We start from the raw sequence: 15,711 nt of genomic DNA on the forward strand, positions 1-15,711 counted from the left end.
CTGTCCATTTTTACCCTCTGGACTCACATCGGGTCCCGGCTCCGATTTCCTCTGGCCGGCTCCCGGTGGCGGCCTGCCTTGTGATGGGCTGGTTGCCATCCCTTCGGTGGGCCGCTCGGCCCCTGTGTCTGGCTTCCTGGCTGTGTGGGGCCGTTGGCCCCCTTGGGGGGGGGAGAGGGGGTGGGGGGTGGGCGGGTCGGGTGGTGGGGTGGGGGGTTTGGTGGGGACTGGGGTGGGCGGGGTTAGGGTTTGGGTGGCGGGTGGGTCCTCGTGCCCCGGGCCACCTGGGTCGGTCTGGGCGCGCAGGGGGTGTCAGTAGCTGCTCCCTCTTGTTCTCCGGGTTCGCGTCGTTCACGGTGGCCCCGGTGGCTCTCTGGGGGTGCCGCCCTGTGGCTCCTACGGCCCGGGGGGAGGGATGCCCTGTTGACTTGGCCCTGCCTTGCCGTGACTGCTGTTCTGGGCTTCGGGGTTCTTCACACTTGCATGTTTGATCAGGTCTTGCCAGCTACTGCCGAGTCCCATTTCAGCGATTGATGGGTCCCGCCAGAATGTGCTGAGAATTTCTCCAGTCTCTACCCTAAACTCATTCTCTCTCGCACTAGTATCCTTTTCTGGCCTATTCTATTCTATTCTATACTATCAAGACACCCACAATTATGGTGCTCAGTACCATTTGTTCATTTATTATTGAATCTCTTTTTCTTTTGTGTTGGTTTGGTTTTCTTTTCTTTTTTCAAATTTTTATTTATTTATTTATTTATTTTTTTATTGATGGGCAATTAGTAGTTGGGCATAACACACCACCTTACAATCTTTAATTGCAATAGCAACGCCTGTTATTTTCTATCCCTGTTCATCCTGTTCGTCCTGTTCGTCCTGTCCAGTCTTTGTTTCCCCCACACATCACTGAGGTGTAGCACTGCCCTCCCTGGCTCATAATAGGGAATTCTAATAAAGAATATCTGCTTAGCTTTCAGGGAGGGCCGGTGATGGTCACACACATGCACTAAATATTAAAAATATTTGGCTGCAAGACTAAAATATGCATCAATCTCATAAAATGTTGACTCCCCTTTTGTGGAGTTAAACAATGAGAACAAATGCAGACAAAAAAAAAAAAAAAAAAAAAAAAAAAAAAAAAAAAAAAAAAAAAAAAAAAAAAAAAAAAAAAAAAAAAAAAGATTTTTTTGACATATGTTTGCTGGTTCATAGGTTATAATATTCTATAAAATTAATGCCAGAAAATGTTGCTTCTTCCACCTCTACCAACAGTGAGTTCACCCTAGGGTTTAGCACACAGAGGTCTGCAGGACATCTTCACAGATCTTAAACACACGAACTGCAGCAGATTTCAAACCTCCAGCTTTCCTGCAGGGTCATAAAAGGGTGCAGAAGCAGCAGCGCTTCTTTTCGTGTGCAGTCTCAGCCTCCTCAGGTGGAGCTGCTTCAGGAGCTGAAGATTCCTCCTTACACTCGGAAAATGAGCAACTGGAGGTGGACAACAGCCTCCCACACACCAAGTCAGCTGCTTTTCCATCCATGACAGACAAGTCTGTTACAGTTTTCTCTCTTAGTGACATGTCCCCATCATCATCATCATCAATCAGCACAAACTCCTTAAGGTAAATCATCCCCACCCCATCCAGACTGTGGTTCTCCACTGATTCATCCATGGTGTGGGCATCCACAAAGGTCAGAGTTGACGTCTCTGTCAGGGTCTCATGTGGGTCTGTGGAGTTGTCCTCGGGCCCTGAATATGCTTGGCTGCTCGAATCCATCATCCACGAGGAATTCCTAAGAGCAGCCTCGTCTTTCATGCTGTACTTTTTTTCCCGGTTGTTGGAGATGATGTCTGGAACAGAAGACATCTTGCCAGTACCATGTCGACCAGTGACCTGGTCTCTCCTGGTGTGAGAACCATTTTCTGTCGTGTGACCATTCCCAGGATACATCTTGAAGCCCACCTTCTGGTAGTCATGGTACAGCTGCACACTGCTGCTCCCTGTTGGGGAAGAGAGGGGGATGCTGGCAGTGTCGCCTTTTCCCTGCTTCTTCATGTAATTCACTTGTCACACTGAGACGAAACAGAAAACTGGAAGTTAATGCTGGACTTTGGAGATGAGTGTAAGATTCGGTTAAATGCACCGGAAAACAAACTACTGTTAGCTTTTTTCAACAACAGAAAAACAGTGAATTGCTCTCCATTGCAACACTGATTCCACCTCTGTACTGACAGAAGGATTATTGAGGGATTCTTTCTCTGATAAGACTACTAGATGTAAAAGGGATGGAAAATAGTCAATTATAGGGAAACTAAAGCAACCTCTGCCTGTATTCTATTGTTTTACATTTTGCTTCTATTGCTCTGCTTTCAGTTTAAGACTAAACATGCAGGACACCAGGCAATGCCAGTCTAAAAGATTTTGTACCAACACTTTCATGATGAGATTATTCAATTCAATTCAATTTTATTTATATAGCACCAATTACAGGTCAGATTGTCTCAAGACGCTTTACAGAACCCATATGCTTCAACCCCCAGAGCAGCCATAAGGCGACAGCGGCAAGATTATGAATGATAATAAATCAATAAAATATTCCTACAGAGGATTAAGCTGTGTACAGACGATGGATGGATGGATGGATGGATGGATGGATGGATGGATGGATGGATGGATGGATGGATGGATGGGTGGATCATCTGACCGGCCAGTATTTTCTTGCATAAAGCCACGCTGCTAGTCAGACAGGAAAGTAGTCATTCCTATCTGTTTAATTCTCCTGATTATTTTAAAATACTGGTGCTAACTTTTAAGGCTTTGCGTGGCCAAACACTGCAGTATATTGACAATCTCCTTCACCCTTACGCCCCGAATAGAGCTCTCAGGTCAGGCCAAATAAAATTACTTGTTGTCCCACAAACAAAGTACAAAATCCATGGTGACTGTGCTTTCCAAGCTTTCGCACCAAGACTGTGGAATGCTCTGCCTCTACAGCTGAGATCGGTCGACTCCTGCAAAACCTTTAATGAGGCAGGCTCTTGGTTGACCCGTAGCTGCTCTGTTTTATTTATTGTTTTTGATGCACTGTACTTTAGCTGTTATTCCAGTTTTATCATATATTATCTTTATCATTATTTTTTAATCTTTATTTTATTATTGTTGTAAAGCAGTTCATGATATTGTATCTGTATCTTTATTTTGTCAGTTGAATGTTAATGAAACTAGAATTTTAGGACAAATTAAGGTGTCACATAACCAACCCCTTAGTTGGGCCATCATGAACCTCGATAACTGCTTCTTTGGCAATGCTTTCAACAAATTTTTAAATTAGACCTTGTAGATCTCATATGAGTGGAGATTCAGCACTTTGACGGATAGTGTTTTTTGATATTTTTTTGTCTTAAATTTGGTTAGAAACAGTGACATAACTAGAAGTTTTAATGTTTATGCTGCATTAAACAGAATCATACTTCTTTATAAACTCCATTGGCTCATGTAACTGGGGCCTCAAGAGGGAGGACTGCAGTTGGACATTTCTCTGATATTTAATGCGCTTTATAACTTAGTACATTAGTGATCAAATGAGCCCATCCATCCAGTTAAAGCTGAGCAAACCTATGTGTGAATGTTACACAGGAAAAGCAGTCTTAAATTTGAGTCTTGGACAGGCTTATATAGAAGTGAAACATATTATTTGTTGACCACTGGAACGTCACGCAACCACACCTTGGCATGTTTCTCCAAAATGTCCTCATTTTGTCCTCAGCTGGGTTAAATTCTGGTCAAACAGCCATGTGCAGAAGCTTCATTTTATATAGAGTAGCGTTTTGCACTATTTATTCAGGTATTTCCTTTAATTTTTGCACCTCTATGTAGTTAATGTACCGTTAAAAATAGCATATAGTAGTAGTGCTGCTACTCACACTGGAGTATGAATGCATGTGAATGTTGGTGGTGGTCGGAGGGGCTGTAGTTTACAAATGTAGTTTACCACCACCAGAGTGAGAATATGTGAGTGAATGAATAATGGATTCATTGTGAAGCGCTTTGAGTGCCTTGAAAAGCGCTGTATAAATCTAATCCATTATTATTATTATTATTATACTATGACAGATACTTTCATCAATATGACTCATCCCGTATACACATGGTAGTATTGTGCAGTTGCAGTATTAACGTTATTCACATGTTTCACTAACACAGTAACTGGGGCAGGTAACAGTAAGTGCATTGGAGTTGTTTTATGAACAACGGTGGACCACTGAAAAAGAACAAGCTGTCATTTAATATTGGCCTCTCTGAATAAATAAATGAAGCTGGTACTTTTAAAAGAAGCAAAAAATAACTTGAACTCCCTGAGGAGCAGCTCTTTGAAGATGGAGACAGACGAATTCCTCTAAAGTGCTTCTAACCAGGAAAGCAGAGCAAATGATGCTTTCCCTCCCCCACACACAAGCATTTCAGATGTCGTGATGAATGCTTCTCTCCAGAACATTTCGGCTAAATTTCATGTGGTGTTAAGGTACATTTTAAGGCCATCAGAACTGGCAAAGCAGAAAGTTTAAAAAAATCTGAACAGTTACATCATAAACGGCAAATTTAGCTTAATTAACTTAATTAGAACACATGTGACAGAGAAATTACATTCGAAAAAAATAGATATTTACACTTACTAGTCTATAAGATTAAGACTTAAAGTGGCATGTTTCCAATTTAAGGCTCTGCATGCTGAATGCACTCTGTACAGCAAACTGACCCTCTTACACTCGACTGACTCATATGCATGACAGAATCGGGACTCTATAAATGAATAATAGCTGCAATGTACATGTTCAAGCGAGCGTCAGCATACTCCAGCTTGTAGTGGTGACTGAGAAAGAACAGATGAAAAATAGATATGATTTTAAACACATTCATTGCATTATAGCTTCAGTTTGCACATGGCATGGGACTGTTTCTGTCTCAGCAGGGACCACAAGCAGCCTGACATCTGCTTTAACTGTGGCAATGGCATGACAAGGAGAAATCCGGCAGTAAATGTGTCTCACATGCTCTAAGTTGACTTTTCTGTGGAGGGCAAAAATACTTGGACTATTTAAAAAAAAACAAAAAACAATTCAGTCTGTCTCACTCTTCTATACATACATTACTTGCCACTGCCCTATGCTGTATACTAACTAGACTATTAGGTTAAATATCCAAGACACAAGTGATAGACCAAGAATAAATACATAAATCTACATTTTTATTAAAAAATGTCATTTTATTTTATATATCAAAATATTGCCTTTACCTTAAAGCCCGTCACGCTTGAACTCTTCCCCAACTTGCTGTAATGAAAATCACATGGCAGGGATGGGATGAGCCGGCGAGCCTCCTTCTGATCTGCTACACATCTGGTGAGACTGATTCCTCCTCCGTGTGGACGACTACAAACAGAGATTCTTCACACAGGCCCTCCCTCCTCTTAGAAACTACTAAACTGCTCAGTGTGTGCAGCGAGGCAGTCACTGAAGGTTCCTCTGATTGCAATCACACCAACATGATGCCTTTTTTCTTGTTACTTTAGCTTCTGTTGAAAGATCCATCCATCCATCCATTATCTATACACCGCTTAATCCTCATTAGGGTCGCAGGTGTAGAAAGATCCTCACATTTATAGTGTATATATTAACATCTGCAAGCAAACTGTATCTCTAGATTATTAAGTGAGATGTTCAATTCTGGGAGAGCTGTTTTCATAAAATGAGAAAGAACTACAATATAACAAAAGCATTTGAAGAAATGAATTTCAAACTGAAGGTAAAGAGTTTGAAATGCTTCCTTCACCAAAAAGGTTTAATTCATTGAAAAAATAATATGACATTTTGGGAATCATGCGTATTTGCTTAATTACTGAGTCAATTCATAAGACTGATGCTACTTTCATGTGTTTTGTGTATATATATATATATATATATATATATATATATATATACATATATATATGAAATACAACCAGTTAAGTTAGCTTAGCATAAAAGCTAGAAACAAGACAAATGTAATCAAATGTTCCTACTAGCACCTCTAAATCTCACGCTATATCTCATAAATCCTTAACTAAATTTTAACCTGTGTGAAAACAACGTGGTTTTCATTCATGACATTTGGAGACTCGCAGGTGATTTTTAAAAACATTTCTCAAAAGCTAGCTAACTGTGGTAACCTCTTTCCAGTCATTGTGCTAAGCTAAGCTAATTACCTCCTGATGGTAGTTTTATATTTAGAGCACAAACACTATGTAATCTTCTCACCCAGCTCTCAGCAACAAGATGAACATGTGTATTGTCAAAATGGCAAAACATATTTTGAAGAAGAAAAGCACTGAGTACAGCAGAGTACTCCGTCAAGGCTGCTCAGTGTTGTAACATTTCAGATGGATGAAATTTTTAATAAATAATTACCTTGCACTGGGCACAGGCATGTGCTATGGATGTGTACGTTGTGTAGAGATACCGAATCGTGTGACCTAAATATGTAGCAGGCGGTGGGAATTGATGGGACTCAGAAACACGCCCACAATTTAATCAATTGTTATTTGTATCACTTCTGATGGATAAGTCCTGATAAGTCCTCAGCGCTCGAATTGTAGTAGGATCACAATCATGTGACCATGAGCAAGCAGATGACCTAATGTTCACTTGTCGTCATAATTACAGTGATGCTGTGTTGCTATCTGGCAATGACAGAGAAATCTTTAACAAATCCGTGGATCCAGACTATAAGCTGCATCACTGCCAAAATCTAATCACTTGGTGTCATTTCTGACCTTCCCTGACAATTTCATCCAAATCCAAAATCCAAATCCAAATCCGAGTAATGTTGCTAACAGACAAACAGACAGACAAGCATACAGTGATCGTCACATAACTCTGCCACATTCCTTGGCGGAGTAAAAATGATACTGTTAAACGTTCCAGCCTGTTTCTAAATACCATTCTTTATCATTTACAATGAAAGACGATAAACTAGAAGAGTGCTACCTTGGCTAAAGATAGCCTTCAAACCCCCGTTTTCTCTCAGAATACTAAATTTTACCTCCAGCCTTTCTTTCCTGCTTGTACACAAGAAGTCATGCTAGAAACAACCTCTCTGATTTTTTAATGAAACATTGCATCGGCGCAGATAAGCGTGAAAAGCCAGCCCTCTCAGTCCCATGCAGCAAATGTGTTCCAATAAATAATACAGCAGGACAGACCGTCACATACATGAAAGCTGCAAACAGGAATATTGGAGGGATCAAATATTGAAAAGTCTTCTCTCCCTGTAGGGATGATGCCTGCATTAGCCTGGTATTGTCAACCAGCAGACATGACATCTGACAAAGTGCTCATGTACAGTACATCTATGAAACCTACAGAACTGATGATGAACCAAGTTTTTAAATTCTATTATTTTGGGGGGGGGGGGTTTGGAAGACAATTTGACTTGTCACACTGACGGACCACTTGAATAGAGCCAAGCCTGTGTTATTATTATCACTTGCACCTGTGTTTTTCTTTTTAGACAAGACCAAATGTCTGCTGTGAAAAAGACCCATTATCCAACTTTTTGTTAGTGTTGGACAAAAACTAGAGGATTACAAAGTAGAAAATGTACCACAGTATGGAATATAAGATGCATTGAACATGAATGTAAACACAGCATTGCAAGTAGTCTTTATTTCTGACTTAGAGAAAAAGTTTAAAATTTTATTGCCATTGCTCTGCTTGGAAAATGGTTAAATTTAGCCAGTTGTGCACAAAAAGACTTTGAGCTGTTCCAATGGTGAAAAATTCTCAATAATTAGTCCAAACCTCAGTCTGGTGTTGCTTCAAAGGGCAATAATCCGATAGTGTGACCAGTACATGGACACTCCTTTGACCAGTGACTATTAAAGGCCACTTTCGAATGCAACATTATTCAAATGGCACAATTGACACAGACGACAAGACAAAGAGGAGAACAGACTGTTGATTGCTGGATGCTGGTATGTCAGTTAAGGCCTGAATGTCCTCAGTTATAACAAGTCATCTAAGAAATTGCTTCAGACAGCTCTGGACAAATGTGACATTACATGATCTTGTCCCCCAGAATATCCGTTAACTTAACTAACCCTTCAGTAAGAGTGTGACAACATTCAACAAGCACCATCAACAGTCTTATTAACGCCATGTGTCACAGATGTGTGACTCATTACTGGTGTGTGAATTCTCATAGATACATAGAATAGGTATAGAGAGATTGCAGCAGAGCTGAACGTAGTGTTAACCACATTTAAACAAGTGATATTTTCCTTCACTTTGTCACTGTGACAGATTAGCCATGCAGCAGCTTGCAAGTCTTCCTGAAACGTCGCTGTCAACAACTGACTGTGCATAGCTCTGCGTCATAATTTAAAATAATCAGCACTGTCTGTAGAACAATACATTGGAAACACCTGTGGCTTTATAAGGTTTCCAAGAGACATATAAATTCATTCATACAGGACATAGAAAGAATATATTTTAGTTCAAATTATGACATCAGCAAGAGCGAGTGAAATTAGCAAGACAACAATACGTTTTATTTACTAATGAGAAGATACTTGAATAGGGGTTAGCTGGTTGTCTCATTCTTACTTTACATAAATACACTGTATTGTCCAAACAGAAAAATCTGCATTTTACTGTATTTAGGGCAGAACAACAATTGTCAACCTTCTCTGTTGATTATGATCTAGAAATCAGTCCCACCATGTGAGATTTGCTGCATGTTTGTTCCTCCATGTGGAAGCTGAGACCTCGGGCTGAAGACTGAGCCCCATCTTTGGCTTCCTCCCAAAACCTGATTTTTACTTTTCCTGGTACCAACAGAGGCTCCTTAAACTGGACAGAGATGCTGACAGGAGCTGTGATGACGTCAACACCTGATGACACAACAGAGCAACAACAAGGTCTGACCAGTGCTGCTGAAAACATTTCACATACCATGAATGACTGGCTCTGTTTAAAATCTACTACCTTTGTGCTTTTCTATTTCAGCCAAGCAGACAGACAGCATCCAGAGACTTGGTGTCACCTGAGATCTGTAGCCGAAGAACCTGGCTGGCAGAGAGAGGAGCCAGTGGGGGGAGTAGTCAGAGAAGGACCATGGACACTGCAGCTCCACAGTCCTGGGGACTGTGAGCTCTACCTGCTTCACATTTTCTGGCTCATCTGGTGGTTGGCCTGCCAGAACAAAGAAACACATGTATGTTATGGTGATCAAAGTAAACAATAAATGCAATGCTGCCGCTTCAAGAGGAAGGCAGTAATATTTTTCCTGGTGTAAAAATACTAGAAACAGTTTTGAGCAGAAATCACCAAAATGCTGCTCATTCTTGCTGTCATTCCTCGGTAAGTGTGTTCTGGCTTTGTGAAGCTTGTTTTCGGAAAGCAGAGTCAGGACGCTCTCCCACACTGGGCATCCAGAACGGGAAGTGGCAGACAGACAGACGTCCACCTCCACCCCTGCATCAGTATGCTTGTAGGACAAGACTTGGGCCCGCAGCATAAAGGGACCCTTCTTCAGTTCATCCACAGGCTCAAAGGTTTTCAAACTCTGATGCACACGAATTAGACCTGAAGAAGTAAGCAACAGTCACAACCATCTCGCCATTATTTTCTTTTTTAAACTTATACACCTTGACAACAAGACGTGACACTTCAAAAGGTAAGAAAAGAAATAATAAGAACTAACAGAGAACCTTATTGCTGCTCTGACAGAGAAGTATCAGAACAAACAGAGCACAGCTTGCTGTGTCTGAGGCTGTGTAGACTGATCAGAGTACTCACACTGACTGCTGTGCACAGCCGAACGCACCTACATGTACACTATTGTTCAAAAGTTTGAGGTCACTTACAAAAGTCCTTATTTTTGAAAGAAAAGCAGTTTTTTAAAATGAAGATAACATTAAATCAATCAGGAATACAGTCTAGACATTGTTAATGTGGTAAATGACTATTCTAGTTGGAAACAGCTGATTTTTAATGGAATATCTACATAGAGGTACAGAGGAACATTTCCAGCACCCGTCACTGCTGTGTTCTAATGCTACATTGTGTTAGCTAATGGTGTTGAAAGGCTAACTGATGATTAGAAAACCCTTGCGCAATTATGTTAACACATGAATAAAAGTGTGAGTTTTCATGGAAAACATGAAATGGTTTGGGCGACCCCAAACTTTTGAACGGTAGTGTATGTGAGTTTGAGAACTGGACTTTTGAGCACTGGAAGGAGGAGACCTGGTCTGATCAATCACGTTACCTCTTACATCAAGTCTAAATCCGAATGTGTGTGCCGTTTACTTGGGGGACATATAGCAGCAGGATGTACTATGGGAAGACGGCAAACCAGCAGAGACAGTGTGATGTTGTGGAGTTCATGTCTCAAAGCTTCAGAGCTGTTTTGGCAGCAGGAGGGGAGCTAAACAACACTGGTTTTCATGTTGTGGCTGATTGGCTGGTTTTGTAAATAGCAGCGAGTCATAACATTCCTCTCAATTAAGTAAAGTTAACAAGATATACTCTGTTACAAGGAACATCAGATGAGCTCAGCATGCAAGCCTTCCCAACACTTTGTTCACACTAGAGAACCCCAAAAATATATGTGGTCACAGCACCATGGTGATGACTCTCTGGCGAATGTCACTTCTGTTTCTTACATGATTTGTTTAGTCAAACTTAGTCTACTTGTAGTTTTTCTACAATTCAAGTACATCACATCTCCTCCCAGTGTTTGTCTTTAATATGGATTAATTGGGTGATTATTTCTCCACTAATCAGGTGTTTGGTTTGTAAAAATTCTAGAAATGATAAGAAAAGCCCAAACAAGTGTTCTAAATGATTAGCTACATAGTGTAGCTGATTCATTCAAAGCAAAATATTTCACAAGTTCTTGATTTGCTTTGTGTAGGAAAGTCTTTAATGTAACTTGTAAATAAAGCAGTGAAGTGTAGTGAAGTAAAAAGTTTAATATTCATCTCTGAGGTGTTGTGGAGTAACGTATGAAGTAACATATAAAGAAAAGACTCAGTTAAAGTAAAGGTACCTCAGATTTGTAAATGAGTGCAGTACTTAAGTTAATGTACTAAGTTACATTATACCACTAGTTAAAAGGAACCTGCTGAGTGTCTTACCTGCTGGGTTGAGTCCGAAGTTCTCATCAGTCAGCAGCATAAGCAGCAGTCTGCCACAGAGGAACTCTGGGAAACACAGCGGGATGTCTCTGTATTCAGTGTCTGGATAATCCCAACCATAACCTGCAGCACTGCAGAACCTCCTCAACAACAGAGTCTCCAGCCTTAGAGAGAAACACAGTGAAGCCCAAAATTAGTCATACTCATGGCAAAATTTAATTTACAAGGAATTTTTATTTGACCAACAGGCTTCTTCTGGCTGAAAATTGCAGAAACAAATGACAAAAGACAGTAAGACACTGTGCTACAGATGTTAACAATGAATTTTACCACTTTTAGTTTTTTACTTAAAATACCATGTCCAAAATTATTCATTCCCTTTCTCAGTAATCAGTGTCAAAGCCTTTATTTGCCAACACATCAACCAAACAGTTCTACTAATTGTTAACTAGGATGGAAAGCTTCCAATCATAACTCTAGTCTTCAGTTTTCAGCAGATTCTTGATGGGATTCAGGCCTGGACTCCAACATGTGGATATTGCTGTCTGTTTACCATTTCTTGATCACTCTGTTTCAGATCATTGTCTAAAAGTTAGAAGGTCCAGTGCTGCCAAAGGTCCTGTTTTCTGACCCATTTGAAAAACACCCCTAGAAAATAACATTCCCATCACCATGTCTGGTTGTGATAATGATGAACGGACACAAGAATGTGGTGCTCCCAATGAGAGCCACATTCTTGTGTCCATTTTCATTTCATCTGATCACAGAACTGATGATCAAAAGCATTTTTTTCAACTTTTTGTGTCCCTGTCTGTCGAAGAGGAGTCAGTGGCCAGTATCCATGGAGACCAGTCTTTTTCAGTCTGATTGAGATGATGATACCAAAACTGTTTTGATTCTGCAGGATGGTCTTGGTGATCCTTAAATTCCTCTTGGCCTCTCACGCTATGTTCCTGCCAGGAGTCACATGTTTCCCAATCATGAGATTTCCCTTAGTGTGAAATTCCTTGTTCTTTTTGATGATGCTTTACACTGCAATCATTGGCACTTGGATATGACTTCATAGCATTTCCCTGCCCTGTGAGCAACAACTCTCTCAGTCATTGAGCTCTCAACTCTTTGGTTTAAGCCATAACTTGCAATTGATGAGTAACTGACTAAATAAATACTGCATCAGCCGTTTCCCTTTTATATTGTATTATAATCCACCATAACATGGAAGCAATTACCAGGATCAGTTGGAAAGAGATAGAAGCTGCATTGTCTCAAGAATGTGTGATGATTTCAAGGGATATGAGTGATTTTGGACAAGGCATTTGTATGAAAAGGGAAAACGCAGAAAGTTAAAATTCATCACATCTCTAACAAAATGTCTTCCTGTCTTTTGTCAGTTGTTTGTCATGTCAAGCCAGAAGGAACCTGTTCGCAAAAATTCATTCACATTCAAACATTGGATGTGAAGACTTTTAGGATTTAACAAACTCAAAATAGGGGATAACCATCAGCCAGCTGTTTCAAATCGTTAACAGGGTTTCTGAATGAAAGTGGAGACGCTCACCTGCAGTTGAGGACCGTGTAAACAGGATCACGCCTGTGTGCAGCAGCTGTTCTGTGCAGGCGACCTGTTCTCCGGGTGAGAACTCTAGTACAATATCTGAGGTACAGATACACAACACTGGGAAGTTTGTCGCTGCTGACTACGTTTGCTTTTAACCGCCTGTGAGCGCAGTAAATATGTACATAAAATAAGTACAGAGAACATACAGACAGCGAGCCTACAATGCAACTGTGCCTGTTCCCCATTACTCATTTCATTACAATACAAATCCAACAGTACCAGAAAGTACGGAGAGCGCGCTGGGACAAATAACACGCCTTCGACTATTCAAATGCAACGAAACGAAAGGCGTTTGCACGCTAGAGGCCGTTTTTAAAAACTCTTTATTCTCCAATATTTCTGCAACACCACATATTCATGAATTAATTTACATACGTTCAGAGTATAAATCACCAACAGTGGACCACGCAATGACAGCAGTTGTTTTAGTCCTTTGATATTTTTTAAAGTGTAAAATCATTTGTTTGCTTAGTAATAATTTTGAAAAAAGTGTAATCTACTCAAAATTGTATCGTTCTATTCAATAGAAGACAGTAGTTAACCATACTAAACAGCTGCAGGATATTAGCAAACACAGGCCTTAGCAAATAACCTGCTGAAGAGAAATATACAATAGCATTCATATTGAAGCTGATGGGTCATTCTGTGTGTCCTGTGTGAGGGCTTCCTGAGGTGATGGAGATGTTCTCCTGACAGCAGGCTGGTTTTTCCCATCTTCACTCTGGCTTCTTCATCCAAACAGAAGCAGTAGCACAATGCAGACTGAATTCACTGCAATCAGTGGCACTACAGGGTAAATGACATGATCAGATGATCAGAACCGAGAGGAGTGTCACTAAACAACTGATATATATGTGTGTGTGTGTGTGTGTGTGTGTGTGTGTGTGTGTGTGTGTGTGTGTGTGTGTGTGTGTGTGTGTGTGTGTGTGTGTGTGTGTGTGTGTGTGTGTGTGTGTCCACCTCTCATGACTGTCCTCACAGAGCGGACAAGGTTCATTAGCTGCACTTTGATGCCTGGTTCATCCCCAAATCCTCCCACACTTTGGTCCACTCCCCAGCCAACTACAGATAGTTAAAATGCAGACATACACAAACAGATTGTTGCTAGACACTGGTATCTTTGTTGTTATAGAGTAAACCTGTGTAAGAATCCCATCAACCATAAATCTCCCTCTCATCACTAGATATTGTATGTATATTAGAATTACTCATTTAACTGTTTAAATGAGTTATATAGCGAGTTGTCCGTTAGTTTGAACAATAATTACAAATGTAAAAGTGTAAGGATAGAATTTGTAATATATATATATATGTATGTATGTATGTATGTATGTATGTATGTATGTATGTATGTATGTATGTATATATATATATATATATATATATATATATATATATATATATATATATAAAAAAAAAATAAAACCTGTATATATTCAGTTCGAGTCAAAGGTTTGGGCACACCTTCTCATTCAGTGGTTTTATTTATTTGAATTATTTTTCTACATTGTAGATTAATACTGAAGGCATCAAAACTGGGAAAGAACACATATGGAATTATGCAGTAAACAAAAAAATGTTAAAGAAACCACAATATGTTACATATTTTAGACTCTTTAAAGTAGCCCCCTTTGCTCTATGACAGCTTTGCACACTCTTAGCCTTGTGCAAAGCTGTCATAAAGCACACACACACACACACACACACACACGCACACACACACACAGACACACACACACACACACACACACACACACACACACACACACACACACACACACACACACACACACACACACACACACAGTTTAAATGTGTCATTGTACACTGATTTTCCTGATAAATTGCACAACAAAACACCCAAAGTTCTAAATTGAAACAATACTTTGTGGATTTTGACGTTGGGAAAACTCTCTGCTAAGCTGAATTTAGAGGATGGTACACTAGTTTTAAATCATAAACTTATTTATGTCTCCAAAACTGTTCTAATTACATATTATCTTACTAGCTAGTTAGCATACGCTAACCTAGCAGCTAACCCAATTTCAAAACGAAATGACGCAGTTAAAGTTACAGCCACTTACTTTTAGTTAGAAATCTTTCTTCGTGTAATACAGCGACAGCATTAACACACAAGATAGCTGCCTGAATGAGAGAATACAAGGTAAATGCCATGTTGTCCCAACAAGTACCTAGCTGTAGCCTAACTGTAACTGACACTATTTACTTCTGACGTAGCCTACGGCTGCCAAGGAAGGACAAACGTCAAGCAGCACGTTCACGTGCGCGGCTTTGAAAAAATATTTTAAGGATAACCAGCGGTGGGAGAAGAATCCAGACCTTTTTGTTGAACACAAGTACGCTCAAAATATAATGACTGTACCATATCTATGCAATCCAAAAGTTAACATAAGAATCATTATTGAATAAATAATCATTACATGCGAAACAGTCGTTTAAATTAAATATTACGCAGTGTGTTCCTTTTCATAATGTAACGTTATACTATGAGAAAATCTTCTCTAGTAAGATTTTTTTCAATTTCGGTTGAATTAAATTGGCATGAAAGTTCTTTGTAACAATATTGCCACCTGTCTAAATATTTGGACAGGACACAAAGATCGTATGGGAAATATTAGGATTAATAATTATTTATAGGCACTACGCGCCGTCCTTCTTTGCATCTGTGTAGATGCATGCACTGACTGTATGTAGGTCATTCACTCTTGTGTTACAGCTGGCCAAGTGGATAACGGCTTTACAGAGCACTGAGGTGTTTAATGTGTTGAAAAGCATCATATTTTATATAAAATCTTAATATATAAACTAACTTTTAAATATAGCTGTTTGTTTCCAAAACACAGTAAAACAACAGTATGAGAAACACAACAGACATCTCCAGTTTGAACTTACTT

At 39.8% G+C, this 15,711-nt stretch overlaps 3 protein-coding genes across 3 annotated transcripts; all 3 read right to left on the minus strand.

The window, feature by feature from the left end:
* Window positions 1-1,183: 1,183 nt before the first annotated feature.
* si:ch211-12e13.12 (paralemmin-2) lies at window positions 1,184-5,584 on the minus strand. The gene is made up of 2 exons (XM_035958042.2): window positions 5,296-5,584; window positions 1,184-2,074 (listed from the first exon to the last, which is right to left on the minus strand). Exon 2 carries the CDS (start codon window positions 2,055-2,057, stop codon window positions 1,377-1,379), a length of 681 nt encoding a protein of 226 aa, XP_035813935.2. The 5' UTR covers window positions 2,058-2,074; window positions 5,296-5,584; the 3' UTR covers window positions 1,184-1,376.
* Window positions 5,585-7,674: 2,090 nt separating this feature from the next.
* si:ch211-12e13.1 (uncharacterized) lies at window positions 7,675-12,981 on the minus strand. The gene is made up of 5 exons (XM_023291996.3): window positions 12,737-12,981; window positions 11,179-11,342; window positions 9,365-9,622; window positions 9,023-9,229; window positions 7,675-8,928 (listed from the first exon to the last, which is right to left on the minus strand). Exons 1-5 carry the CDS (start codon window positions 12,979-12,981, stop codon window positions 8,732-8,734), a joined length of 1,071 nt encoding a protein of 356 aa, XP_023147764.2. The 3' UTR covers window positions 7,675-8,731.
* Window positions 12,982-13,102: 121 nt separating this feature from the next.
* On the minus strand, window positions 13,103-15,041 carry LOC111583073 (immediate early response 3-interacting protein 1-like). The gene is made up of 3 exons (XM_023291997.3): window positions 14,881-15,041; window positions 13,757-13,858; window positions 13,103-13,582 (listed from the first exon to the last, which is right to left on the minus strand). The coding sequence occupies exons 1-3, from the start codon at window positions 14,969-14,971 to the stop codon at window positions 13,527-13,529; spliced, it is 249 nt and encodes an 82-aa protein (XP_023147765.1). The 5' UTR covers window positions 14,972-15,041; the 3' UTR covers window positions 13,103-13,526.
* Between the last annotated feature and the right edge of the window lie 670 nt (window positions 15,042-15,711).

This window comes from Amphiprion ocellaris, chromosome 6 (genome assembly GCF_022539595.1).
Source record: "Amphiprion ocellaris isolate individual 3 ecotype Okinawa chromosome 6, ASM2253959v1, whole genome shotgun sequence".
NCBI classification, from domain to species: Eukaryota; Metazoa; Chordata; class Actinopteri; family Pomacentridae; genus Amphiprion; species Amphiprion ocellaris.

Bases quoted from the DNA above. Each gene is read 5' to 3' on its own strand.
- si:ch211-12e13.12 (XM_035958042.2), bottom strand. From the start codon at position 2,057: ATGAAGAAGCAGGGAAAAGGCGACACTGCCAGCATCCCCCTCTCTTCC.
- si:ch211-12e13.1 (XM_023291996.3), bottom strand. From the start codon at position 12,981: ATGGGGAACAGGCACAGTTGCATTGTAGGCTCGCTGTCTGTATGTTCT. The intron at 9,623-11,178 runs GTAAGACACTCA...TTACTTCTTCAG, and splicing joins CTTCGGACTCAACCCAGCAG to GTCTAATTCGTGTGCATCAG. The intron at 9,230-9,364 runs GTGATTTCTGCT...TTGTTCTGGCAG, and splicing joins CAAGAATGAGCAGCATTTTG to GCCAACCACCAGATGAGCCA.
- LOC111583073 (XM_023291997.3), bottom strand. From the start codon at position 14,971: ATGGCATTTACCTTGTATTCTCTCATTCAGGCAGCTATCTTGTGTGTT. The intron at 13,859-14,880 runs GTAAGTGGCTGT...AACTATCTGTAG, and splicing joins AGAAAGATTTCTAACTAAAA to TTGGCTGGGGAGTGGACCAA. The intron at 13,583-13,756 runs GTGGACACACAC...TTTACCCTGTAG, and splicing joins TGTGAGGACAGTCATGAGAG to TGCCACTGATTGCAGTGAAT.